Source organism: Dryobates pubescens, chromosome 15 (genome assembly GCF_014839835.1).
Source record: "Dryobates pubescens isolate bDryPub1 chromosome 15, bDryPub1.pri, whole genome shotgun sequence".
Taxonomy (NCBI): domain Eukaryota; kingdom Metazoa; phylum Chordata; class Aves; order Piciformes; family Picidae; genus Dryobates; species Dryobates pubescens.
In genome coordinates this window covers 5362626-5390622 of record NC_071626.1, presented here as the reverse complement: position 1 = coordinate 5390622, position 27997 = coordinate 5362626, and the positions used below count along the sequence as shown (strand labels likewise).

General features: G+C 45.3%; 3 protein-coding genes across 3 annotated transcripts; 1 reads left to right on the top strand and 2 right to left on the bottom strand.

The window, feature by feature from the left end:
- Nucleotides 1-159: 159 nt before the first annotated feature.
- WBP11 (WW domain binding protein 11) lies at nt 160-17225 on the bottom strand. The gene is made up of 12 exons (XM_009898504.2): nt 17097-17225; nt 12622-12738; nt 11800-11831; nt 10806-10899; nt 9726-9922; nt 8331-8464; nt 7442-7641; nt 5761-5955; nt 5192-5293; nt 3402-3719; nt 1847-2029; nt 160-1263 (listed from the first exon to the last, which is right to left on the bottom strand). Exons 2-12 carry the CDS (start codon nt 12683-12685, stop codon nt 830-832), a joined length of 1953 nt encoding a protein of 650 aa, XP_009896806.1. The 5' UTR covers nt 12686-12738; nt 17097-17225; the 3' UTR covers nt 160-829.
- A 4628-nt stretch (nt 17226-21853) lies between these two features.
- On the bottom strand, nt 21854-25602 carry SMCO3 (single-pass membrane protein with coiled-coil domains 3). The gene is made up of 3 exons (XM_009898503.2): nt 25114-25602; nt 24600-24648; nt 21854-22625 (listed from the first exon to the last, which is right to left on the bottom strand). Exon 3 carries the CDS (start codon nt 22609-22611, stop codon nt 21934-21936), a length of 678 nt encoding a protein of 225 aa, XP_009896805.2. The 5' UTR covers nt 22612-22625; nt 24600-24648; nt 25114-25602; the 3' UTR covers nt 21854-21933.
- An 874-nt stretch (nt 25603-26476) lies between these two features.
- LOC104298474 (uncharacterized) lies at nt 26477-27308 on the top strand. The gene has a single exon (XM_009898540.2). It carries the CDS (start codon nt 26477-26479, stop codon nt 27269-27271), a length of 795 nt encoding a protein of 264 aa, XP_009896842.2. The 3' UTR covers nt 27272-27308.
- Nucleotides 27309-27997: the final 689 nt, after the last annotated feature.

The window sequence follows — 27997 nt, the reverse complement described above, 5'->3', positions numbered from 1 at the left end:
AGCTCAAGTACTATTTAGAAGTAGACCTCGCTTTACTACAGTTCAGAATGCCTCAATCTCCCCCCAAGGCCAAAGAACATCCCCTCCTCCCCCCCCCTTTTTCATCTCATCATGCTAATTTTAAACAAATCACAAGGAAACCAGTACTTTGATACACTGAACATTTATTGTCTTCCACAAGACAAAATGGTGTTTCCCCAGATGATGAAAAGCTGTCAAGATGACCATAAAGGGGACAGGGTGAAAAATTCCAGTGTACGGTATATGCAACAGATTACCTCCCTGACTACCCTGGAACAAAGATGATTGACCAATCTCACTGCAACTAAAAATAAACCAAAACCCATCAGGATTATAAAATATTTACAGAAAAAGAAGGGTACAGAAAATAAAACCTGGACAACCATATGTGTATGAAATGCTGCTAATGCTTTGCTGGCTCGTTAAAAACCTGTTCCACTACCTTCACCCGAGATATGGAAGGATTCAGGCAGAGCATAGTCACCCCCTTCTCCCACAGTCACTCCCTTCCCCAGAGTACCATCACCTCCCTCCAGAGAAGGGGGATGACTTAAGGGAAGCAGTGTGACGTTCTTTTAACTTCCTCCCACCAAGTGGACATGCCAGCTCTGAAAGAAGGTCCCCAGCCACATTTCATCTGCAGCCATTTCTATCCAGAGCTTAGCAGAAAGTTAACCTGTGGGTAGGGAACTACTCCCTATCATGTGAGCCCTTTTGTTGCTTGCAGGAGGACCCTTTCTTCTCTTTCCTCTGAGGTGGTCTCATCTTTGTTCAGAGGGGCAGCAAAGCTGACTAGGACTATGACAGGTCACAGGAGACCTTCCATTTCCTTCATGAAGGCTTCATACACATCATCCTTTGTCTGTACAGAGATAGGGGCAGATGATCCAGCCTTAGGGGCAGCTTTGGTTAATGGGAGAGCAGGCTCATCATCCTGTTTTCTCTGGGAGGCAGCTGCAGCCCCTTTGTTCTCCCGGCGCACTCGCAGGGCAGTGGGCACGAAGCGAGTGATCTCTGCCTTGGGGTTAGTGATCTGTGGCTTGGCGCTGATCGTGGCCGTGGCTTTCTTCTCAATGGTGGCTGCACTGGTGTCATCCGCCTTGGGGCGCTGAATCAAGCTTGGTGGTGCACTCAGCACCCCAGGATTTGGAATAGGAGCTGGTGGGAAGAGCCCAGGTGGGGCAGGTCCTAATGGAGGCACCAGAGGTGGCCGTAACATGCCCGGGCGAGGAGGAGGGATACCTGTAAGACGGGGGAAAAAAATACCGTGAGCTGACTCCACACTTGGAAGTCTTAAGTGCACTGGCTCAGAAAGTGAAGAAGGGAAATAGCAAACCAAAAAATGAAGATGTAGTAGAACTGTCTTAAAAAAATAAAAGGCCTATTTTCAACCTTGCACCAAATGCTGCTGGATCCTCAAGACTCTGGGAGCCACCGGAGCCTGTGTGCTGCTCTCCTAAATTTTAGAGTTACAAACTGAAAAGAAACTTCCTTGATGATCTATCCCACTGGAATTTCAGAGTCATCAGAAATGTATGACCACATGGATGAACACCACTCTATTCTCCACCTCATTAAGTGCAGCACCATTTAGCACCCTGGGGTTATTCGGAAACCAACAGAAGTTTAAACTCTGAAATTCCCTTTTAGAGGATGGATTTCTTGCTACCAAACTACACACAGCAAGATACAGCACAATGCAGCTACAGACAGGAGCAACAGAAAAAACAGTAACCACTTGCACTTCCTGGCTTGGTCACCACAGCAGAACCTGGGAAAATTAAGTAGGGAGAGACTTAGCACTGAAGGAAACAGAATACTTTACCTGGTGGGGCAGGAGGGGGCAGGCGAGGAGGAGGCCCACGTGGAGGAGGACCTGGGGGCAGACCTGGTGGGGGACCTGGAGGAGGGCCAGGTGGTCGCCCAGGTGGAGGGCCTGGTGGCAGAAGTCGAGGTAAAGGCCCACGCAGTCCTGGTAAGCCAGGAGGTCTCAGGAACGGAGGAGCTCCTGAAAGCACGCAGACAGAGAGAGAGTGTTTCAGCTCATGGTGAAGAAAGCTCAAACCAATCCAATCAGTGAATACTAAATCCCCAACAGGAACTTGAAAGCTGTTCTAATGCTGGCCAGCTGCCAGATTCAACAGATCTTCTCAAATTAAAAAAAACCAAAAAGGTCTAACGTTCTCTCACACTTGTAAAAAGGGCTCTTCCTCCTGTGACAGAACAGTAACAGAGAACAGCTACTGAGCTGAGGCTGTTACAATTTAAACAGCTAAAAGCAGCAAGCAGCTTCTGCTCTACTGAAAGCAGCTGTTTTGAGGTTCCCCTAGGGGTTATCAGAAATAAAACTGTGGGGAAGAGACTGGAAAGAACTGTGCTCTCCATACACTCCCCTTGAGGAAGAAAACATCACGTTGTTAATGTCATCATGCAGAGCAACACAGTAAAACCACAGCACACCCTGCTCCTCACTACAGTCCAACTATTGGTCTTTGCAATCCTAAGAAATTAAGAGACAGATTCATACACTTCAAGTCACAAAGCAGTCTGCTACTTGTATCCAATTCAGCTATATAGTAACCCCACTAGCTGACAGAAACCAAACTGCTGCCTTCCTCTAAATGAATTTTAAAGACAACAAACTTTGTTTGCCCTCAAAAAAAAATAAAATCCTATAATACATCCTTTAAAAGTTCCTGATTCACTCCATTGCTCCAGGCAGTCTAATCTTGATATAAATTACATTTGTTTCATCTGAGGATAATTCTCTTCCCTAACAAGATTGAAATATATGCAGGTGGTAGAATAGTAGAAGCCTTCACATGACTGTTATTAAAAAATAATCAATCAATCAATCAACAAATGAAAGCCTGTAACTAGGTTTTCACTCCCAAACCTCTTTAGGATGTCTTGTAAAGGAAACAGCACAAGGGAAAAATGAACCAAAACTAACAAACAAAGAAAAAAACCACAACCAACTACAGGCACACAGAAGAACAGCTCAAAAAACCCCAATCCAGTGACAAACAAAAACCCCACACCAAAAAAAAAACCCCAACCCTCAAACATAACAAACCAACCACAAAACACCCTGGGGAAGCACATGGCACCAGGCCTTGTTCTTCATACCCCAGGCCCTGGCTCCACTGCTGTCTGTGTCAGTACTAATAAAAACAAGCCAGTGGCCTTCAGGCTGACCACAGCTACAGGAGCCTGATGCCTCAAAAGCACAGCACAGCAACAACAGACTGACCACAGAAAGTGGTCTCAGAAGTTATGACATCAGGCTCTTGTACCCCATTCTAAAACTCCCAAACTGATGTACTCCCTCTAGTAGATAGAGTCTGCACCCTTCAAAGCAGAAGATATCAAGCACTCACCTGGTGGAGGGCCAGGAGGAAGACCAGTGGGTGGGCCTGGGGGCCTCAGTGGAGGAGCTGGAGGTGGTCCTAGTGGAGGTGGCCCAGGCATAGGAGGTGCCTGTATCTGAGTTGGAGGAACAGCCTGTGGAGGTGGCTGCTGCTGTTGTGTCTGTGAAGTTGTAGTTGATGACCCAGTTTCTGCAAGAGCTTCCTCACTGAGTTGCTGCTGCTGCTGCTGTTGTTGTGATGTTTCTTCAGATTCTGAGTCCTCTTCCTCCTCCTCCTCTTCTTCTGAATATTCCTCCACCTCCCTCCCTTCTTCTGGGATTTCCTGACCTGGAGGAAATGGAGACATAAAATCAGTCCACAGGTAGTGTCTTTGTGAACATGAGAAACCTGAACACACAGAATAAAAAAAACACAGAAAAATCTTCAAAGAAACAAACCTGACCAAATCTTAAACAAAAACATGCATTCTTTTTAAAACTAAAATACAAAACCCATCACAGTTCTAAACAGAGCTCTGCCACCAAGAGCTACATATTCCTGTGGGAGCCAAAGCTTCACAGTATCACCAAGGTTGGAAGAGACCTCAAAGATCATCAAGTCCAACCTGTCACCACAGACCTCATGGCTAGACCATGGCACCAAGTGCCACGTCCAATCCCCTCTTGAACACCTCCAGGGACAGTGACTCCACCACCTCCCTGGGCAGCACATGCCAATGGCTAACAACTCTCTCAGTGAAGAACTTTCTCCTCACCTCCAGCCTAAACCTCCCCTGGCGCAGCTTGAGACTCTGTCCTCTTGTGCTGGTGCTGGTTGCCTGAGAGAAGAGACCAACTCCCTCCTGGCTACAACCTCCCTTCAGGTAGTTCTAGACAGCAATAAGGTCTCCCCTGAGCCTCCTCTTCTCCAGGCTAAACAATCCCAGCTCTCTCAGCCTCTCCTCATAGGGCTGTGCTCAAGGCCTCTCCCCAGCCTCGTTGCCCTTCTCTGGATACTTTCAAGTGTCTCAATGTCCTTCTTAAACTGAGGGGCCCAGAACTGGACACAGTACTCAATGTGTGGCCTAACCAGTGCAGAGTACAGGGGTACAATGCCTTCCCTGCTCCTGCTGGCCACACTCTTCTTGATACAGGCCAGGATGCCATTGGCCTTCTACTTCTACTACTAACCCAAACTGCAGCTATTTGATCTATGGTTTGTGAGAGTCCGTGCGAACAGGGTGGGAAATGGAGACAACGAGACAGGGATAGGACCTCAGAATAAATCTAATCCTCATGTCCAAGAAGCCTGAAGCCTTTGAAAGATATTAGGGTGTCTTTCTTAAAAAATTAATACTCTTCACTCTATTGGTTAACTTATTTCTTCAAAAGGCTGTTTTGAGGGAATGCAAATCTTGTAAGCAGTACAAATCCTTACAGGCTGAGCCCAAAGACAACCTCACCCTGCCTTTTTCATGATGGGGTTTATATTTCATTTGAGCAACTGTTTTGAGAGTTAAGCAAAATAAAATTTAGAAGGAAAAAAAAAATCATCACAGTACATCCAGAAAACAAGAAATTAAACCACCATAAGCTGCCATAACTTCAACTCTGCTATGCAGAACACAAATACACAGTACTAGAACAAATATAACCCCTAAGTACCTAGCCACAGCTTGCACTCTCAGCAGCTCTTGTATTATGACAAATAAAATATGTATCCAATAAAATAAAAGCTATGCACACAAAGCAAGCTTCCCAGAGAAGCCTTATCTGAAAGCCAAATGGCCTATCTCCATTTGACAGCTCCCTCTCACCCACCTGCCATTCGTAACATCATGGCCTGGAGCGGAGTCAGTTCTTTCATGTTCTTTTTCTTCTTCCGTGACTTCCCAGGCATGTCTGCAAACCTCACACTATGACCTTGGGAAAGCCAAGCACAGGCAAGGTTAGTGGGAAGAACATAATAAAAATCAGATAGATTCAAGTCTTCTACCTGGTATGGATAACATTTCATTGTAATATAATGGTGCTTCTCCCCTAAGAGCAAACATTTGTGCTACTGAAGTAACCCAAGTAATGATTTGAGGTTTTGCTAACCTAGTGAGTGCTCTTCACCAATTGGTCTCCTGCAAGCAACCAAGAAAATCACGTTCTCCAAAAGCATTAGCAGTGGTTTTAGTTTCATTCTGATCCATTTACTCATAAAAGTGCCATAGATGGAAATAAAGTGAGTTAAAACAGAGTTAGCTGGCTAAACAAAGTACTTTCCCTCCCAGTCAGGAAAAAGATACAAACTCTGTTAACAGTGTTGAAATTTATTTATTTTTGGGGGGGGGGGAGGGGGAAGTAAAAAAATTGAACCTAAATCTCTTGACTTCCCACCATACCTGATTTCTTTTCTTCACCACCTTCCCTCTCCTTGTCATTATCACGATGCAGGAAGTCCTCGCCTTCACTGTCTGCATCCGACCTGTCGCTGTCACTGTCATCACTGCTCTCATCATGCTTGTCTTGATCCATATCCTCAGGATAACCTTCATCTTCACTGGTACTGGACATGTCATCGTCATGCCCTCGCTGGCCTGCAGGAATCAGAGCATCAGGTAACACTAGGAACACTTCCTGCTGAGAACATCATGATTTTGTAACACACTTGCTAGCACTGCGTCCCATTCTGGTGTCCACAACCTAAGGACGCTGAACTGCTGGGGCAGGTCCAGAGGAGGGCCACAAAGATGATCAGAGGGCTGGAGCTACCTTTCCTACAGGAACAGACTGCAAGAGTTGGGGCTGTTCAGCCTGAAGAAAAGAAAGCTCTGGGGAAGCCTTATAGCAGCCTTCCAGTACCTGAAAGGGGCCTACAAGAAAGCCAGGAAGGGACTTTTTACAAGGGTTTGTAGTGATAGGATGAGAGGGAATGAATTGAAGCTGAAGGGGGACAAATTTAGACTGGGTATTAGACAGAAATCCTTTACAGTACGAGTGATGAGACACTGGAACAGGTTGTCCATGGAGGCTGTGAATGTCCCCTCCCTGGAGACATTCAGGACCAGGTTGAATGAGGCCATGAGCAACCTGGTTTACTGGAGGGCATCCCTGCTTATGGCAGGGGGCCTGGAACTAGATGATCTTTAAGATTCTCCCAACCCAAACCATTCTATGGATCTATGAAATGCATAAACTCCAAATACACTGCTGTGAAAGAGAGGATTTTTTATGTCTACAGTTAGAAAAATCTCCCCTGGCAACCACATGGATATATTGTCAACTCTTTACTAAGCTGTTCAGCATGTTCTTAAAGAATATTCCAGAGAGTCTATTTATAAGATTTCCTATTAACCAGATGGTTGATCTGCACAGCAAACAAGTGAAGGCAACTCCTACCTACAACTCATTAGCTCATCTCTACACATTCATCACCCATCATTGAAATAAGCTTTATTGCTTACCAGAAAGCATCTACCTAGTCAACAAAGAAGTTTATGTGGAAGACAGAGTAGCTGTGTTAAAAAGGAGGACCCTAGGCCCTCCTACCAAATCCATACCCCAGCTTGGTCTAGATTTTCAGGGCTTTGGTTGAGTTCATTTTGTTCAGGCTTTTTTGGCTTTCTTTGTTGCATTGGGTTTGGGGTTTTTGGTGGGGTTGGGGGGTTTTGTTTGTTTGTTTTTAAAAGGGAAGGCTTCTCAGAAAATTGAGGGTTTTTCCCCCCTTGGGTTTTTTGGTTGGTTGGGTTGGGTTTTTTTTTTAAGGAATAATGAGCACAATGATTCAGCTTTGGTTAAAACCATCTGGGAACACATGCTTCTGTTTTCATTATGTTGCACAGATGGTATTTGAAAGTTGTAATTAGGAGTTTCAGCATTTGAAAATGTAGTTGGTAACAAAAACTGCAGGCATCATGAAATCTGCTAGAATCATCTCAGAGGTACAACCACTTTAAAAGTCCTTCAAGTGGGGTATTTATAGCCACATTGCCAGAGAACATTGACTAAAGCACAGTATGTTCACAACAGTAGCAAAACAGAGAGGCCAAGGAAAACCTCAGACAGTAATAGGGAGGTCCTTACCTGCTTCAGAACTGTAAGAAACCTCCTCCTCTCGCCTTCGAGGAGCCATCTCCAAGGTGAAACCCACTTTCCGGCCATACATCTGTAGGACTTGAGGTGGAGGTGGCCCTGGAGGAGGGCCAGGGGGCTTCCTACCTGGAGGTAAACGTGGAACACCAAGCCCAGGAGGAGGAAGTACAGAAATGGAACGAACTGGTGGTCTGGAGATAAAAGAAATAAGAACCACAAGAACAGAAACAAACAAAACCAAACATGAGCTTAGCAGAGTTCCTTAAGTCTTCTCTCATCACTGCTCACACAGAAGCCTTCTAAAAACAAACAGGAACAGATTTGTCCCAAGGAGTTTACAGCCTCATACAGAGACATGATTGCAGAAGAGCAGACAAGAGCAAGGCTCTCAGGAGATGACTGAGGAAAAGACTGAAGAGAAAAAAGAAGAAGAAAGAAGAAAAGAAGTATTGACTCCTACCAGAGAAGCAGAATGAAGTAATCACAAAGTTGGTGAAAACAGAAGACTACTCAGAAAAAAAACCCAGAAAGAACTGGTACTAGAATGAGAAACCTGAAACACAAGTACACTAGGAGCTTAAACTGAATATACCAGCAAGACAAAGGAACACATGCATGCAACATATGAGGCATTTAGGGTGAGAGTTGCAGGGCTTTAAGTTTTACTGATGCAGAAAGACAAATGCTAGAAGACACAGGGTGTTACTCCCACCAATTTAAAACAAAAAGCCTGTAACAGTAGGGAAAAAATTAAGGGCTTTGGTTAAATAAACTACAAACTACTTGCACAGAACTCCTGATTTCTCCTACTCCACATTACTTCTGCTTCTACCCTTTTATTCTTTTTTACCTCCTCTCTGAGTTGTTTTTTTCCTCTTACCCATAAGCTGATGTCTTCTTGAGGATAGAAGGTGGTTGAGCCCCTGGAAGGGGAATGTCCTGTATGAGGATGTTGGAGGGAGCATGTGGCATATCTGGTAAGGGGATACTTTCCACTTCGACATGCTGAGCATTCTGGGGAGAATAAAAAGGGAAGGAGAGAATGGGTTACTCCCACAGAAGCTACTGCACAACCTTTCAGAGTACAAAACACATGGGATCTACCATCACTTGCCAAAGGTGTCTGTTCTGAGGGCATATTATCTTGCAGCTGTCCATGCAAGACATTTGGGAAACATGTAAAAGCTTTCAACTCAAAACCAAGCATAGGCAGAGTACCCATGAAAGGCTTCAGTATTACAGCTGAAACCTAGTCAGGCTTCCATCTCCCTTTAGACCTTCAGTTCCAAAGCAAAGACAAATATGTTTGTATTTAGAGTATGCAGAAGGCACAAATCACAGGGTGCTGCATATTCCAAAGGACAAACCTAAGTATCTTACAGATACTTGCACTTAGACAACATGAAGTTGTCAAATATGGTATGGAAGGATGTCAAAGAAAGCTCTTCAAAGGATTCTCATTATTTCAAGCAACAGATTTAGCAGAAAGCCAAAGAAACTTCAACAGCTCACTCACAAGCTTGCTCCATCTTTAATTCAACTCTGATACTGTTAATTGCAACAAAGTTCCCTTTCCTCTGTAATTTCACACTGAATGAAAGCATTTCATCACAGACAGAGACTTGGTAACCCCCATCCTGTCCTCACTGAAATGCTGTAACTGGAGCTACCACACAGATTTTTTACAGTATCACAGTGTCACAAAGGTTGGAAGAGACCTCAAAGATCATCAAGTCCAACCTGTCACCACAGACCTCATGACTAGACCATGGCACCAAGTGCCACATCCAATCCCCTCTTGAACACCTCCAGGGATGGTGACTCCACCACCTCCCTGGGCAGCACATCCCAATGACGAATGACTCTCTTGGTGAAGAACTTTCTCCTCACCTCGAGCCTAAACTTCCCCTGGCACAGCTTGAGACTGTGTCCCCTTGTTCTAGTGCTGGTTGCCTGGGAGAAGAGACCAACCCCTTCCTGGCTACAACCTCCTTTCAGGTAGTTGTAGAGAGCAATGAGGCCACCCCTGAGCCTCCTCTTCTCCAGGCTGAACAATCCCAGCTCCCTCAGCCTCTCCTCATAGGGCTTGTGCTCAAGGCCTCATGGCCTTTTGAAGCATTAGCCCCACACAAACTAATCTCAGGACTTACTACAGGCCAAAGAACATCAGGCGGGTCTCATAGACACCTCCCTGCCTCCGTACTTGTCACACCTAACAACCAGACATAAAGCACACGCTACCACAGTGGCAAGCCTGAGATATAGTAAGCATTACCTTGACAGCATCGAAGTACTGGCTGAGCTGTGACCTCTTCTGCTCATACTCCACCTCCAACTTGCGCAGCTCTTTGTAGATGTCAGGGTTCTCCTTCTCGTAGAGCCGCAAGATGCGCTCGAAAGTCTCCCGCAGCTTCTTGCGCTTGTCCTTTAGGACCTTCTCATTGAGCTGTGGCTGCTGTACTGGGTTAAACTCTAATTCAAGAGAGCAAAAAAAAACAAACAACCCCAAAACAATCCACATATTCTTGTAACTCTACTCCACAGCTTCCAAGGAATGAAATAACCTCAAAGCAAACAACTTTCAGTCCCTGTTTTCAGGAAGTCTTCAGCCTTAGGGTAATTTCCTCTTCCAAGTCTAAGTCACTACCATGCACACCACTTACATTTTTTTATCAGTCACCCTCTTGTGGGGGGAAAAAAAATAAATCCTTTTTGATAGCACCACATAAAATCATAATCCATCCATGATTATAGAATAGAATTAACCAGGTTGGAAAAGACCTTTGAGATCGTTGAGTTCAACCTATCATCCAACACCATCTAATCAACTAAACCATGGCACTAAGCACCCCATCCAGTCTCCTCCTAAACACCTCCAGTGATGGTGACTCCACCATCTTCCTGGGCAGCACATTCCAATGACCAATCTCTCTTTCTATGAAGAATTTCTTCCTAACATTCAGCCTAAACCTCCCCTGGTGCAGCTTGAGACTGTGTCCTCTTGTTCTGGTGCTGGCTGCCCAGAAGAAGGGACCAGCTCCCACCTGGCTACAACCTCCCTTCAGGTAGTTGTAGATGGCAAGGTCTCCCCTGAGCCTCCTCTTCTCCAGGCTAAACACCCCCAGCTCCCTCAGCCTCTCCTCACAGGGCTTGTGCTCCAAACCCCTCCCCAGCTTTCTTGCCCTTCTCTGGACACGTTCCAGCAACTCAACATCTTTCTCCTAGAACCTCCTGTTCTATCAGGGAAATAAAAAGGTTGCTCTGCTTTAGTTTCCCAGTCACCCCTTAAAGTTAAACCATTAAAGTGTCCACATAAACCACCACCTAAGTCCAACACCTGATACCTCTCACTCACCCATCTCATCCAATTTCTCCATGTCCCGGATAATCTGCTTTGGATCTTTCATTTTCAGTACTGCTGCTCGTACCATCATACGTTGTTTTTTGTTCTAAGAAGATCAGAGATCAAGGAGATCAGAACAGCATCACAGGAGAAAGATAACAGAAGCTTGGTACTGAGTCCCCACTCCCAGGGTGTGGTAAAAAACACACTTCAAAACTCCCTGCAACTATTAACCATGACAAACATCAGCAGCAAAGGCAAGTAAACCTTCTGGGAATTTTAATTGCACCATCTTGCTACTTACAAATGCTTCTATAACTCTTTCACTCCAAGTTAAGACACTCAACAAGCTAAACCAGCTGACAAAAGGTATACAGCAAAACATGCTCAAAAAGATGTGAGTTTTGGGAAGTTTATGGCACAGAATGGCAGAATTATTTTGGTTGGAAAAGATCTCTAAGATCATCAAGTCCAACCATCAACCCAAGACCACAATGGCCATTAAACCATGTCCCCAAGTGCCATGTCCACATGGTTCTTGAGCACCATCAAAAATGGTGACTCCATCACCTCCCTGGGCAGCCTGTTTCAATGCCTGACCACTCTTTCAGGAAAGAACTTTTTCCTCATATCCAATCTAAACCTCCCCTGACACAATTTCAGGCCATCTCCTCTCACTCTATCACCTGATATTAGGGAGAAGAGACTGATCCCACCTCTCTACAACCTCCTTTCAGGTAGTTGTAGAAGGGATTTGGGGTTAGGCTGTCTCTTAGGGCTTTTTGGGGGGTTTGTTGGGGCTGTTTTTAATTCCCAAGCATTTATCATCATGTTTCAAAAAGCTCTAACTCACAGGTTTCACAACAGCAGATGATGTGACAATGTTGCTCAAAACCAAACTTTGTTTTCTTAAACTCCTTGTTTAGATAGCATTTTACATTACAATCACAACCATGGCACATAGTACAAGGAAAAGCAAGTAATCATTCCCAATCTCTTTGTTTACCTTCTTTAGTTCCCTTTTCCGAGCTTCCTTCCCTAGGGAGGAGGGGAAAAGAAAGCAAAAACAGCTTGAAAGAGACAGTCAAACCCCTGAAGAACCTTTCCTTCATCAAGACTAGTTCTGGGTCTCAACAGTTCACTCATTTTACAAAGACTGTTTAACTCTCTTCCCAGTGAGAGAGAAATGTATCAACAGCTTTCTATTTTGTGTGGTTTATACAGAAAGAAAAGCAGACACAGCACTTTTCATGTCTCCAGAGCAGGGGTATGTCTACAGAGAGAAGAACAACAGGGAGCAAAAGTCACAGCAATGTGTGCAGTCCCAGAAGCTGGAACAGAGTCAACAATAGGTAATGCCCTTCAAAACCATGTAGGCTTTGAGTATGTATTTGAAAGGAAGCATATTCACCACTGAATTCTGGATTCTCTTTATCTGTTCAGCATTGATAGCTATGTCTTCTCCTTCTGGTAACATATCAGATGTTAAGACAACTCTCATTCTAACCACAGCATCTGCAAAATTTGACATGTTCCTCAAATTTTAGCCTCACACAGATGAACTATGCCCCAGGAAGCAGCTTGCAGTTTAGCCAACAGCTAAGTACAAAGATCTTTGAGCACCGCTAACTGCAGTGAAAAATAAGAGGTAAGTACTCAGGAGGAGCAGTAACATGCAAGCAAACATCCCACTCCAGAAGTTCTTCTGCCAGGCAAAACTAAGCTAATATTTCCCAGTGAGAATCCTATCCTCAGAGAAAGCTTTGTATTTGCTTCCCTAGGAGCCCCCTACCCCATTCCCATCTGCTTAGCTTCTGTAGATACTTACGGGCCTGATCCGTGGGATTCATAAACTTCCCACTCTTGGTGGATGATGTAGATCTCCGCCCCATTTTGCCTTCTTTTTTTTGCCTTCCACCTCAAAAAACTTCAGAAACAGGGAGATCTGGAAAAAATGACATGGTTTCAAGGCCTGAGGATGCTTGTTTCTTCTCTCTGTAAAGGCAGAGTTGCTCCCCCCCCCCCCAGAATCCTCAAATACTTGTGAGGTCCCCACTACAAGGTCAGTCAGTCACATCAAAATCACACTACTTTAACTAGGCACTACCAAGTGCCTAGTTACTACCACTTTACTAGCTATCTAATCAATGAGTTTGCTATTCACTCCAAGATTCAAAGCTTCTTGCTTACACTGCAGAAGGGTAAAACACATATCCTTTTTACAAGCCTATCAGAGTCCTCATAGCTTTTCATTTACCCTCTGAAGAGCTCATAAATATTTACCTTTCCATTCCTCTCATTATCAACTGTGTCCCACAATTTTCCTCCTTTCCTCAGACTTTTAAGCTGCCCCTTGATTTCCCTCCCCAGCAACTACTGCATCCATCAGCAAATGTTGTGCACACCCCCCCCATGTCTTCTCTTCTCCCCCACAGACCAGTGCTACACCACTGCCCTTAGGCACTCTGCCTCCATCAGCATTTTCTCAAGCTGTTATGAAGACCAGAAAAAAGGTATTCTGGAAAGAATTGTTTCTTGTCTTCAGATATTTCTTCAACTTGGGCTACAAATGTGTCCAAACTACAGCCAGGGATGTTGTCTCTCTCAGTCCTCCCCCAAATCCAACCCTACTGCCCTGTCAGAACACCAATGAAAAAGGGGAAAAAATATAAATAATCACACCAGACAAAAGCCCCAAATCCAAAATCCAAAACCAACCAACCAAAACCAACAGGGAAAAAAAACCCCACTACATAATATGCAACTTCAAGATCTAAAACTGCCTCTGAGATTTACAGAATCACAGAATTAACCAGGTTGGAAAAGACCTTCAAGATCATCAAGTCCAACCTATCACCCAACCCCAGCTAATCAACTAAACCATGGCACAAAGTGCCTCACCCAGTGATGGTGGCTCCACCACCTGCCTGGGCAGCCCATTCCAATGGCCAATCATTCCTTCTGTGAAGAATTTCTTCCTAACATTCAGCCTAAACTGCAAAATTGTTTTAGAATCATAGAATTGTTTGGGTTGGAGGGGACCTCAAGGATCATCTAGTTCCAACCCCCCTGTCATGGGCAGGGACACCTCACACTACATCAGGTTGCTTACAGCCACATCCAGCCTGGCCTTAAAAATTCCCAGGGATGAGGCTTCCACCAACTCCCTGGGCAAACCACTCCAGCGTCTCACCACCCTCATGGGGAAGAATTTCTTCCTAACATCCAATCTGAATCTACCCATTTCTATTTTTCTCCATTCCCCCTAGTCCTATCACTACCTGACACCCTGAAAGTCCCTCACCTGCCCCCTTTTTCCCTCAAATCCCAGAGCACCTGGGCTCTGTTGGAGTCTCCTCCCACCCCAGGTGTGGCCACTTGGCCCCTCCCACCCACTCCCCTTTTTAATCCCCTCCAGAAGAGGCAGAAGCCCCAAGCTGAGCCCATCTGGGCTGAGGGATCCTCCTCTCATCACTGGTGAGTGCCCCTGGTGCACACTGGGTGATGGTGGTGGTGACAACAAAGGCCGGGGGGCCTGGTGGCCCCCCGGTTAGGTAGGAAGAGTGTTGATGATTCCTCCAGTATCACCCATGGGTTCTGGCTGGGCCTCCTCACTGGGGTTGAGCTCCTCTGTATGGTATCTTGGCTGGTGAGGGTCTTGGCCCCAGCTCTGGGATGGGTGCACAAATGGTGGTGGTGGAGCAGGAGCTGTTTAGCCATGTGATATTATGCTAATTACCCTGGTTTTACCTGGAGGCCCCCTGAGTCTGCTCTCATCATTCAATGAATCTCTGCTTTTGTGCCTCATTTGCAGAACATTTCTTCCCTCACTGCTTCCTTTCAGAAATAAGGAAGGAAAGGAGGAAAAAAAGGCAATAAAGCATATCTGGAGAATGCATTCACTTATCAATGAACTCTGAACAGGAAGCCTTCAGGAAGAGGGGCAGGGTGGAAAGTGAGAATCACTTCTTACAAACCACAAGCCAAGTTTCATAAAGAACAGACAGAAAAAGACTGCATCTTCTCCATAATGGCCATGTTTCATGGTGGTAAATGCAGAGGCTTGGAAATACCAGTCACACTTTTCTACAGAAAGAATCCCTGAGAAAGGGACATTGTGACAAGTGAATACCCATCCTTCATACAGAAATACAGAACTAACCAGGTTGGGAAAGGCCTTTGAAATCATCAAGTCCAACCTATCACCCAACACCACCTCATCAACTAAACCATGGCACTAAGTGCCCCATCCAGTCTCTTTTTAAACAATTCCAGTAATGGTGACTCCACCACCTTCCTGGGCAGCACATTTCAATGGGCAATCTCTTTCTATGAAGAATTTCTTCCTAACATCCAGCCTAAACCTCCCCTGATGCAGCTTAAGACTGTGTCCTCTTGTTATGATGCTGGCTGCCTGGGAGAAGAGAGCAACTCCCTCCTAGCTACAACCCTCTTTCAGGTAGTTGTAGACAGCAATAAGGTCTCCCCTGAGCCTCCTCTTCTCCAGGCTAAATGCCCCCAGCTCCCTCAGCCCCTCTCACAGGGCTTGTGGTCCAAACTCCTCACTAGCTTTGTTGACCTTCTCTGGACACATTAGAGGAACTCAACATCTTTCTGAAACTGAGGGGCCCAGAACTGGACACAGTTTCCCAAGGTACCTTCCAAGTTAGTTCCTTGAGTAACCTGAAGTCTGCCCTCCGAAAGTCCACAGTAGAGGTTTTGTTGATGCCCCTCTTAGCTTGACTGCATCTTGAAAACTCAATTATTTCATGGTCACTGGACCCCACACAGCCTCCAACCACCACATCTCCCACCAGCCCTTCTCTATTTGTAAAAAGAAGGTCAAGCAGAGCCTTCCCCCTGGTAGGCACACAGCAGCTGTGATAAGAAGCTATGCTCCTTACACTCCCAGAGCCTTCTAGACTGTCTCCTCTCTGCTGTGTTAAGTTCCCAGCAGATATCTGGCAGGTTAGAATCACCCCTAAGAACAAACTATGGTGATCTTGAGACAGCCTCTAGCTGCCTACAGAGTAATTCATCAACCTCTTCATGCTGCTTGGGTGGTCTGTAACAGACTCCCACCAGGATGTTAGCCTTGTTGACCTTCCCTCTAATTCTCACCCATAGGCACTCGACTTGATCATCCTTAATCTCTAGTTCCATGGTATCTAGAGCCTCACTGATGTACAGGGCCACCTCTCCAGCCCTTCTTCCTTGCTTGTCTCTCCTGCAGAGCCTGTAGCCATCAATTACTGCACTCTAGTCATGTGAGTCATTCCACCACGTTTCTGTGATGGTGACCACATCACAGCTTTCCTGCTGTACCATGGCTTCCAAGTCCTCTTGGTTGTTGTGTGCATTAGTGTACATGCACTTCAGCTGTAAATGCTTCAGCAATTCAGCATTTAGAGGCTGGAGGGATTCAGCTTTCTAGTCACCATACAATTTCTAAACAGACTGCAAAGTATTCACAAGTTGATTCTGAAGCTCTCTACAGGCTCACTGCAGTCTTTGTACACATTCCTCTCCCCCAATTACAGAAGATGCCATTCTCAAACCACTAAACTGAATACCCCCCTCTATACCCTAAAAAGAAATTTAAGCACAGTGCTTCATTTAGTGCTTTCAGGCCTTGCAGAAAGGGTTCCTAGCAAGTTCCAAAACCTGACCCCATTCAATGCACAGACTGGTGAAGATCTACAGCTGACCCCATTCAATGCACAGACTGGTGAAGCGCTACAGAGCTCTGCTCAGGGTTCATACTCCCAGGTTATGCTCACATTTGTCCTGCTCTATGCAAGTGTGCCACGATTTATGATCACTAATATCACACTTACAAGATCACACCATTTTTTTGTTGGTGGTGTTTTGGTTTTTTGCCCACCACAATAGTTTCTTCACGTGGGAAGCCCACCAAACAGAGGTAAGAGTTAAATTTGCACCCCGTATTTCCCATATTTCTAACATATAAAAGGCAATGGGAAAGACGACAAACTTCTGAACCCTCCATCCCAAATCCTTTTAGGACATAAAGCTTCAATGCAACAAGTTAACGCTCCACGGGGGAGGGGAGAAGGAAAAAAAAAAAAAAAGCCAAAGCAAAACGAAAAAAAAACCCAACCACTACACTTATGGTGCGTTTTTGTGCGCTGGAGAACGAAGTAGAAAGCCTCCCACGAGGCACACGAAAGCTTCCCCTCCTCCCACAATGAAGGAAGAGAAGCAGGTAGCACAAAATCGTCGCTTTCCCCTCGCTTCCCGTCGCCTTCTCCCCCCAGCCCAGCACCGTCCCGCTCTTCTCACCCCTCCGCCCGGCCGGGCGGGGCAGCCCGATTTCCTCCCGCTGCAGCGGCCTCTATAGCCCCCTCGCTCCTTGCCGCGGCCGCGCCGCCATCTTGAACGAGGACGGAACGGCGCCGCCGTAAAGCACGACTGCCGCGCTGGACGGCACTCCGGGAGCGAGGAGTGGCGCGCTCGCTGCTCAGCTCTGTGATCTCGCGGCGCCGCTCTCCCACGCGCGGAGGCTTCTCTATGGTCAGGGCGGGCTCAGGCCGCGCGGCCGCCTGGGCGGGAACAGAGCGGTCCCTGCCGGCCTCTGGAGGCGAGTGAGGCACTCCTAGTGAGGGGTGTGGGGAGAGGCCGCCTTTGCTGCTCGGGGAATGCTAAGCTGCTATTGCTGGACAATGTTTACGAATTCGATTCGGCCTGTCCGCTCACATGTTTCTCGTGGTGCTTCTGTCACGCCAAGAGGCAGCTCCAGGGAGTCTACAGGAGAAACAACAGCAGACTGGTGGTGGCATCTTTGGAGGACCAAGTGTAAGACTGGTCAGAGGGAATTATTACATATTTTGTTGGACAGAGTTTTGGTTACCACGCAGGCCGCACCTCGAGTACTGTGTCCAGTTCTGGGCCCCTCAGTTTAGGAAGGAGGTTGACTTGCTGGAACGAGTCCAGAGAAGAGCAACAAAGTTGGTGAGGGGTTTGGAACACAAGCCCTACGAGGAGAGGCTGAGGGAGCTGGGGTTGCTTAGCCTGGAGAAGAGGAGACTCAGGGGTGACCTTATTGCTCTCTACAACTACCTGAAGGGAGGTTGTAGAGAGACGGATGTTGGTCTCTTCTCCCAGGCAGCCAGTACCAGAACAAGAGGACACAGTCTCAGGCTGCGCCAGGGGAGGTTCAGGCTAGATGTTAGGAAAAAGTTCTATACAGAAAGAGTGATTGTCCATTGGAATGGGCTGCCTGGGGAGGTGGTGGAGTCGCCATCACTGGAGGTTTTCAGGAGGAGACTTGATGGGGTGCTTGGTGCCATGGGTTAGTTGTTTGGGTGGTGTTTGATTGGTTGATGGGTTGGACGCGGTGATCTTGAAGGTCTCTTCCAACCTGGTTTATTCTATGTATTCTATGAAACAGAGCTAGGATACTTCTGCTCCCCTGGGTGCATCCAGCTGGTGACATACATCCTGCACACAATTCAAGTATATAACTGTCAATAATGCAAGTAAATCCTACTGATTTTATTATTCCTAGAGCTGGGGGGAAGACTTTGGGAAGGTCCCAAAGTGATTGTCAGGCTTTTCACCTCAAAACCACCTTGTTACCACTGGATGTTGCCATTCCCCTCTGTGAGGTCAATGAGCAGCTCTCCCTTGGGGAGCTGCTGGCCCAGCCTCTGTGAGCTCACAGTCTCCTGACTCCTGCACAGAAGGAACAGGCCACTGTCCACCAGCCTCCAACTTCTTCCAACATCTCTCATGGGTATGAGGACACCTGTCACACAAGTAGGTCAAGTTGCTTTCCTTTAAGCCCACCAGGAATAAGGGTCTATCAAGAGATGAATAAAAACTGTAGATCATAGGATGGCTTAGATGGGAAGGTACATTAGAGATCATAGAATACTAGAATTGTCAGGGTTGGAAAGGACCTCAAGGATCATCTAGTTCCAACACCCCTGCCACAGGCAGGGATGCCTCACACTACATCAGGTTGCCCAGAGCCACATCCAGCCTGGCCTTAAAAACCTCCACAGATGGGGTTTCCACCACCTCTTTCAGCAACCCATTCCAGTGTCTCACCACCCTTACAGTGAAGAACTTCTTCCTAACATCTAATCTAAATCTACTCTTTTCTAGCTTGGATCCATTTCCCTCTACTCCTATCCCTACCCAACACTCTAGAAAGTCCCTCCCCAGCTCTCAGTAAGTCCACTTCAGATACTGGAAAGCCACAATAAGATTTCCTCAGAGTCTTCTCTTCTCCAGACTGAACAATCTCAAGTCCTTCAGCCTGTCTTCATAGGAGAGATGCTCCAGCCCTCTGATCATCCTTGTGGTTCTTCTCTGGACATGTTCATCTATTCCAACTTCCCTGCCACGGGCATGGATGCCTCTCAACTAGACTTGTTTGCTCAAGGTCTTATCCAACCTGACCCAGGATGCTTCCAGGGAAGGAGCATCCACAACCTCTCAGGGTAACCTGCTCCACACTCTCACCACCTTCATATTGAAGAGCTTCTTCCTAAGTTCTTTGTGTACATTGCATATCCCAATTCCCCTGACACTGCTTAGAATTTGCTTTACAGACAGTGTGGACAAACTGCCTGAAAAGTAACAGGTTTAGTTTTCACTTAAGTCTGCTGTTCTTATACAGTGATGATTTGCATTCTTGCAGATACACAGCTGGTGAGTTTTCTTCCTAAATCAGAATGAGCATTTGCACATAGAAAGTCAGATGGAGCCAGGAGCTCCTGCCTGTCCAACACTCAGGTATTGCTGTTCTGCTGGTTGACAGTCTCTTGTTTCTAAACAAGTACTTCTAAACTGAGTGTCACTTGTGCAGGAGACAGGCGATGTCAGCTCTTGGAGGAATTATGCCTCAGGTCACCATGTCACCCACCACAATACATCACGTGAGGCAAGGCAGTTCTGTCTGCCTCTGAATTGCCTCTCAATCCAGTCCATGCCTTGAGCAGGTCCCAGTTTGTCAGCAGCTGCATTGCCATCTAGTGGCTTTCGAACAGAAATGCAAAGAGAACAGTGAGGGAAGCAAAGTGAAACAAAGCAAAGCACACGCACACACACACGACCCCCCAAACCCACCAAACAAACAACAAAAAACCCCTCTCACAACCCAACAAACAAGCAAGCAAAACAACAAAAGCAAAAACCCAGAATGGAAGGACTATGAAGCCAATCTATACCTTCTCTGTTGTGATCTCACCCATCTCTTTATTTTCACAGGTACAATCTAGTTATTAATATATCAATCTAATCTAGAATAGAATAGCATAGGATAGAATAGAGTAGAGTAGAATAGAATAGAATAGGCCAGGTTGGAAGAGAACTTCAAGATCATCTTGTCCAACCTATCACTCAACACCATCTAATCAACTAAACCATGGCACCAAGCACCCCACCCAGTCTCCTCCTAAACACCTCTAGTGATGGCGACTCCACCACCTCCCCAGGCAGCCCATTCCAATGGGCAATCACTCTCTCAATGAAGAATTTCTTCCTAACATCCAGCCTAAACTTCCCCTGGTGTCCTCTTGTTCTGGTGTTGGTTGCCTGGGAGAAGAGACCAGCCCCCACCTGGCTACAACCTCCCTTCAGGTAGCTGTAGAGAGCAATAAGGTCTGCCCTGAGCCTTCTCTTCTCCAGGCTAAGCAACCCCAGCTCCCTCAGCCTCTCCTCATAGGGCTTGTCCACAAGGCCTCACCCCAGTCTCATTTCTAATGTTGTGTATAGACAAGCACATGTGCATTTGGGTATGCTGTTAGTCTGAGAGAAGCTGGTGCTAAAAAAGGAACCTATATACAGTCCTACTAGATAAGCCTATCATGGATATAAAAATTGCATCTCCAATTGAGATTTTAATCTCTCTTTTTTTTCATTATTTGGTTCAAGATTTTTGTTTCAGATAAAGCCCCCCCCCAAAAAATAAAAATCTAAACTGAGTATAGGACAGAGAAATCTTAAAATATTCAGGTACATTTTTATTAATTCTTAAATTGCCTTTACTTTGTTTTATTTTTCTTTACTTTGTGTTATTTTTCTTTACTTTGTTTTATTTTCCTTTACTTTGTTTTATTTTTCTTTATTGTTTCCAAAGAGCAAAGAAGTAAAAGCAAACCACAGCAAATCAGAGCAAGAGACTGAAAATCATGTCTCACTCTCAGCTTTGTTTCCAAAACCTGAAAAGCAAGGCCCATTGGGCAGCATACTGGGGAATTCAGGACCTGAGCATGCTCTTGCAGTCCCATGTCAATGGATTTGGGTAAAGCACTTGAAAATAAATGTAGTGCATCAATAGGGCTGCAATCCTACAGACACTTGTGCATGTGTGCAATGCCATTTCAGCCAACAGAGCAGCAAGTGTGCACAGAAATGTTTCCCTGGGGGTTGTCAGGAACAGGGCATTACTGAGCATAAGAGGTTATTCACAGGCAGGCATGCCTGGAGCACTGTAGCCACTTTCAGTTGTGGGGCAAGATTATTTGTGTGTGTTTGTAGGCCCATGCTTCTCTTGTCTGCTAATCTTTGGGGATTAGAGTTTATTTAAAGAAGATCTCTGCCTGGCTTCTCAGGCAGGGATGGGACAGGAAATAGCAGTTAAATATGCTTCACCTAGTCCTTGTAAGCAGTTCAATGAGCAGGGAATTCAGCCTACCAGATTTAGCACTAATCCAAACCAAGAGTTTTGCTGTCCCAGTGAGCCCTGCAGATGACAACATGGGCTGGCTTGTTGAAATGGTTTTCTCTCGTCATGTTGTGATCTTTGACATTGTAACAGAGAGAAGCAATATCACACCTTCTTACCACTACTGCTCCAGCAATGAATATTGATGTCACTGGTACAAATTGCAGTTCCTGGTTATCTATGGTGCATTCCAAAAAATGGCTGAAGGAAAGGTGCAAAGGTTTGAAAGCATTGCTTCCCAGAAGCACCTATAAGGCAAGTCTATATTAACACACTTCATTGACAATTCTCTGATGTCACATCTCTTGCTCTGCTGCCACTAAGACCAAAAAACCCCACCAAAAAACCATCTGTAGTCCATTTACCATAATGAATCAAAAAAGGTTTCTGCAGGTGTAGCTGCTGCAGCTGCTGTCACAGCAGGAGAGAGGGCTCTGACTTCCTTCACTGAACCTGCTGCCTCACCAAAGAAGTCACTTCACGTATGGCACGCTGGTACTTTTCCGAGGCTGCTTTAAACTCAGCCAGGTGCTCCTCATAGCTTCTCACAGCTGTGGAAAGCTGATTCCTCTCCACAGCTCCCAGGATGGCATGGAGGATCATTTCAATTCCAAGCCCAAGGATGGTGATGCTGATTCCCCCAAGAACAGATGCCCCAATCTGTGCAAGGAGGCTAATGAGCTTGCTCACAGTGAAAGTTACAAGACTGGACCCAAGAAGTTTCAGAGCTACCATCTCAGCTGTTGAAGTTGCTTCCCCAAGAACAATGGAAAAGATTTTATGGGCTATTGCAATTTTCTCCAGCTCAGGCTCTTTGATGTCATACAGCTTCTGGTACAGCACAGGCTCTAGCTTTTCCTTCATGTCACTATCAATCTTCTGTACCTGATGCTGAATCTCACTCATGGCTTGAATGATTATATCACAGTTTTCCTTGACAGTGCTGCTCTCTCTCATCTGAATGTGAGGAATAGTACAGCCCAGGTGCTCGTTCAGCACCCCAGCCAGCTCATTTGTGGCATGGAAATTTGTGGACATGCAGTCAAGCAGTTCCTGGTGCAGCTGGATCAATTCCTGCCTTCTCTTGGGGTTATCTGGGTAAAGAAGGTCACTCAGCGCCATTCTTCAGAAGCAGGCTGCTTCAGGAGAGAAAAGAAATCTCTTACTCTGTTCAACACCCACAACCCCAAACCTTAAAGGCCAGTGTAATGTCCTTTGTCTCTGCCTCACTGGTTCTTTTCACACTCAACAAGTCAAATCTCAAGGCATAGCTTGTAACTGGGTAGAAACCTTAAATCTTGTTGTGGATCTTTAGCCAAATGATTTTTAAAAGGACTTTACGAGACACTGGACATAGAGCAACAGAAACAGCTAACAAATATGTAGTTAGCAGATTGGTGAGATGAATATGGGTCACTCTTCACCTTGGAAACTGAAAGTGGTGGGAGCTGAACTAGTTCACTGAAAAAAAAAAATGGAACAATCTCATTTAATTAGCAACATCTAAAATAAGCTGTGGAAATGAAAGAACTGTTCTAGATACACTTTTGTAACAGCCTGGGTTTTGTTTTGTTTTGTTTTTCAGATAGGGGCATGTGATTTTTAAACAGCTATGAGAACTGGTGGAGCAGGCATAGTCTGTATCACCATAAGGGTGTTTCATGCCAGGGTAGCTGATTTCTCCTCATATTCAAGAGAAAATGTTACTATAAAAGCACTCAGTGCTTGTACAAATAAACCCACACTTGGGAATTCATAGAGAGTAGTCAAATTATCTATAATAAACCCATTCTAACCTGTGTCACCTCACATGCATCTCTCACTGTGTTTCCTTCCCCGATACTTAGCCTCTGCTCCCTTACTGTTTATTCACTTTCCTAATGCCGTAATTGATTCCCCAGATGGTTTTTGCCTCATGAATATCAAACAGCTTCAGACAGCCCTGTGATGTTCAGCATGCCCTCTAAGCACTGTGAAGTGCACCTACTCCAGCATGATGTCTGTAATGACAGACTACCTTGGAACAGGGAGACCCCAGCTTGTGCAGCCACGCTTCCTCCATACCTATGATGTGCTGTGTGGACCTAACATCATCAGGTTCTCACCAAGCTCCTAAGACATGACTGAGCAGAATCTGGCTCTCCCTTATTGAATAGGAATAGGAATAGGAATAGGAATAGGAATAGAATAGAATAGAATAGAATAGAATAGAATAGAATAGAATAGAATAGAATAGAATAGAATAGAATAGAATTAACCAGGTTGGAAAAGACCTTTGAGATCATCAAGTCCAACCTATCACCCAACACCATCTAATCACCTAAACCATGGCACCAAATGCCTCATACAGTCTCTTCTTAAACACTTCCAGTTGCTTACAGACCAGAGCACAAAACTGAACTTGTTTGATTCCTTCTTCCCAGACACTTGTGTCTAATTCTTACAGTAACTGTTCTCTGGGCTGTTGCTTGCTTGCCAGGAAAATGGCAAATTTAATGCATGTTTCTGCATGTCAATATGCAGAGTCCAAAGTGGCTGAACTACCAGTGATCATGGAGTTGCTCCTCATCACTAAGCTTCTGTAATCAATTCTGTGCCAACTCCTTTTCACCCATCACCAACTGCAAAGCAAACATTCTTTATCATGGATTTGACTCAAATAAACCTTGCTTTACAACAGAGGCAAACTATGAATGAGTCGAATGACTCAGTTCTTTGTTAGCATTTTTGCATTCTCAGCCCTTCTCTTGCTATTCTGGGCCACTTTTATGCAGTGCTTCTCATATTTTTTCCCTGTGATAGAGCTCCTCTTGCTGTTGGTGCCTACATATCACAGTTACCAATACAAATTGTTGTGAGTAAGGGACTAGCTAAATTTTTCTGCATTAAAAATAAGAAGATACCTTTGTGTCATTTTGGTCCGTTGAAGTTCTTGCACCATCTGCTAACTGCAAATCATCTGACACTGACCTAGCTGTGTTTTACTAAACACACCCTCCCCCACAAGAGCACTGTGGAGAAACAGTTATTTCAGCAGTTCCCTTTTAGTCTGAAGATAATTTTGTCCACAATATTTTGCACAATACTAGAGGTTTCTCTCAGCCACTTACCTTGTAGCTCTGTCAAGAGAATAAACTCTTTAACACATCTTTCTTCAAGCTGGAAGGGAGCAAAGCACATGTACAATGAAAGTTTGTGATTGTCAGGAAACACAAAGTCATGGCAATGCCAAGTATGATTTTGTGTCAGTCCTGCCTCAGGGATGTTTCTGGCTTGCTCTCTGATGCAGAGTGGTCTTGGTACCTTTCCACACCACTAATGTTTTGTGGAAAGGTCATTTGGTTTTCCCTTATTTGTAGAAATTGAGAAGACAAAACATCCAAAACATCAACAAACAAACAGGTGTGGAGGAGACTTTTAGCATCTATTCTTTATAAGTGATTATTTCAGCTTCCTGTAACTGCCCTTGATTTTATGTCTCTTCAAATTAACACTTTTCCTAGCTTTTACATTTGCTTTCCAGAGTTGGGCAGGCCACATATATTTCCATATCTCTGACTATTTCCCCTGCTCCAGGGAAATTTTCTCCAGAGGCTTTTCTAATTAAACATTTAGACTTCCTACCTGTTTTTCTCTGAGTGCTCCTGCAATCAGTTGTAATGTGTGTGGGACAGTGACTTCATCCTCTTTCCCCTGTGTTCCCTCTGGTGGTTTCCAGCAGCATGTGATGAGTTCGGGATCCAGAGGCTGAGCTTCAGCTGGGTCCTGTTGCCTGCCTGCTTTTCATTGATTCTATTGTGGCATGTTTATCCAAATTAATCTCATTTTTTTTCACTCTTTTTCTCTTCCTTCCATTTGTTAGATGCTCCAAAAGCCTTCTGTTCCTCGAGAGAATAGGTGCAACCTTCAATTGCATTGCCCCTTGAATGTAGATTTCCTATGTGTTTGACTTTGCTGTGCCCATTGCTCCTTCCACAGAATGAGTTTCATTCTATGTGGATTCACCAGTATATACAACCTGAAGGATTATACTTCTAAGGATGATGTAAAGAGGATTGTTTGCCAGGACTCCCATAAAATCACCAATAAACACTAGAAGGCATTTAAAGAAAAAAAAAATAGAATAGAATAGAATAGAATAGACCAGACCAGGTTGGAAAAGACCTTTGAGATCGAATCCAACCTATCACCCAATACCATCTTATTAACTAAACCATGGCACCAAGTGCCTCATCCAGTCTCTTCCTAAACACCTCCAGTGATGGTGACTCCACCACCTCCCTGGGCAGCCCATTCCAATGGCCAATCTCTCTTTCTGTGAAGAATTTCTTCCTAATATCCAGCCTAAACCTCCCCTGGTGCAGCTTGAGACTGTGTCCTCTTGTTCTGGTGCTGGTTGCCTGGGAGAAGAGACCAACCCCCACCTGGCTACAGCCTCCCTTCAAGTAGTTGTAGAGAGCAATAAGGTCTCCCCTTTTCCAGGCTAAGCACCCCAGCTCCCTCAGCCTCTCCTCACAGGGCTGTGCTCCAAACCCCTCCCCAGCTTTCTTGCCCTTCTCTGGACACCTTCCAGCAACTCAACATCTTTCCTAAACTGAGGGCCCCAGAACTGGACACAGGGCTCAAGTTGTGGCTTGACCAATGCTGAGTACAGGGGCAGAATGACCACTTACAGCACTTCTATTGCTTTTCAAGTTACATGCTTCCCACAGCCATAAGAGTAACGATATTTGCAGCTGTTTACACCATATTTTTCTGGCCTGTCTGATAAGCCACCTGCAAAGACTGACAAAGAGCTTTTTCTGTGTTCCCTTCTAACCGTAATATCTTGGTGGAGGGAGGATCAGGTGGGTTGGTAATTTCTAAAGCTGGTTTCAGGAATGTCACATTCTAGCAGAAGATGTGTCCAGTTTCATTCCCCTCTCCAGTTTTACTCCCCTGGATTTTTCTCTGTTTGCTTTTCAGAGTCAGTCCCCCCACTCCAGAAATGTCACCCTGCCTCCGTGCAAAGAGTCATAAAGGCAGGCTGATTAGGACCTGCCACAATCTACATGACTTAGTGTACTTCTACGTCTCTTCAACCAACAAAATGTTCCGACTCCTCAATCAGCATCTTGGCACCAACTTCCCCATCATGACAGTCAAAGAGCACTTCAGCATTGAAGAGAATCTGCAGCTCCTGGTCAGTGCTCTGAAAGAGATGCAAACCACCATGGAAACAAAAAACAAGGAGGTACAGGAAAGCATCGCCCACAGTTTGTATAAGACTTCTGGCCCCACCACCTCCCTGCAGGACCAGATCGTGGCAGTGAAGGAGCTGTATGAGAATTACAAAGGGATTGTAGGAAGCATCGTGTGGGTACTTGTTGCAGTGATGCTGAAACATGGTTTTCCTGACACAATAGAGGCTGCTCTTCATCATTTATCGAGTTCACCTGCCTTATCCCTCCAAGTATCAGAACTTCTCATGGACTATGCTTATCCTGTGGAGATACTGCGACAAAAGGAGATCCCATGTACCACAGAAGGCTGCTCCTCCTCAAGTGACACAGCACAGCAGTTCGAACATCACTCCTCCTCGTTTCTTAGTTTCATACAGTCTATCAATGTTCTGAAAGGACAAAGATCCATAAAGAAAATCCTAAAAGCAGCAGCTGACTACTTAGAGGAGACTTTCATGGTGCTGAAGCCACCTTGTGAAGGATTCCAAACCTTTGTTAAAATGGCTGAAGTCTGCATCTCAACAGTAATTGATCTGCAGAAAGAGACATCAGTGGGCTGATGCAGGAAAAATCCCCATTGATTCCTGTAATTCTTGCACAGGAAAGAGTTAGGAATATTTGAAGACATATGCAAGAAGTCTCTGCAGCAGCTGCTTCTGAACTTCTCCTTCTTCTTTTGGAATCTGGGCCTAGTATTGTTGAGCATGTGGGGGTCAAAATCAAGTTCTGACAACTTCTTGCTTGAAATCACTGGTCAGCCAAGAGCACCAAGAAAGTACCATGAAATAAAGATAGAAAACAAGCTAAGAGTAAAATAGTTGTGGACTGAATTTGTTTTAGCTAACTGGGCAAGCATGCCTTAGGAATTCAGGGACAGGAGTCTAGTTTGACAGAACATGTTACTGTGATTTAGATTATTAGATGATGGCCTCTGCCATTACAGACATCTATGCTTTTGGTCCATGGGGTCATGCAGCAGGGAAAGATCACTGTGCAGCACCCACAGACTTTATTGTCCCCTGGGACCTTACACTTAAAGGAGACATGCAAGGCTGCACAGCTATCCACCAGACTTTACCACCATTGTGTCTTTTGTATCTCACAGACAGACTCTTTCTCACTAAAAATAAAGATACTAAGAGATCTCTAAATAGTCCAGAGTCCATGTGTGTCTTTCCTGAATGCCAAAGGGCACAACTGCCCACAGTGAAGGGTGCCACTTCCCTACTCTCCAGAAAGGCCATAGATAACTGCCCTCCTACCTTAATATCTGCAGAGAATGTCTT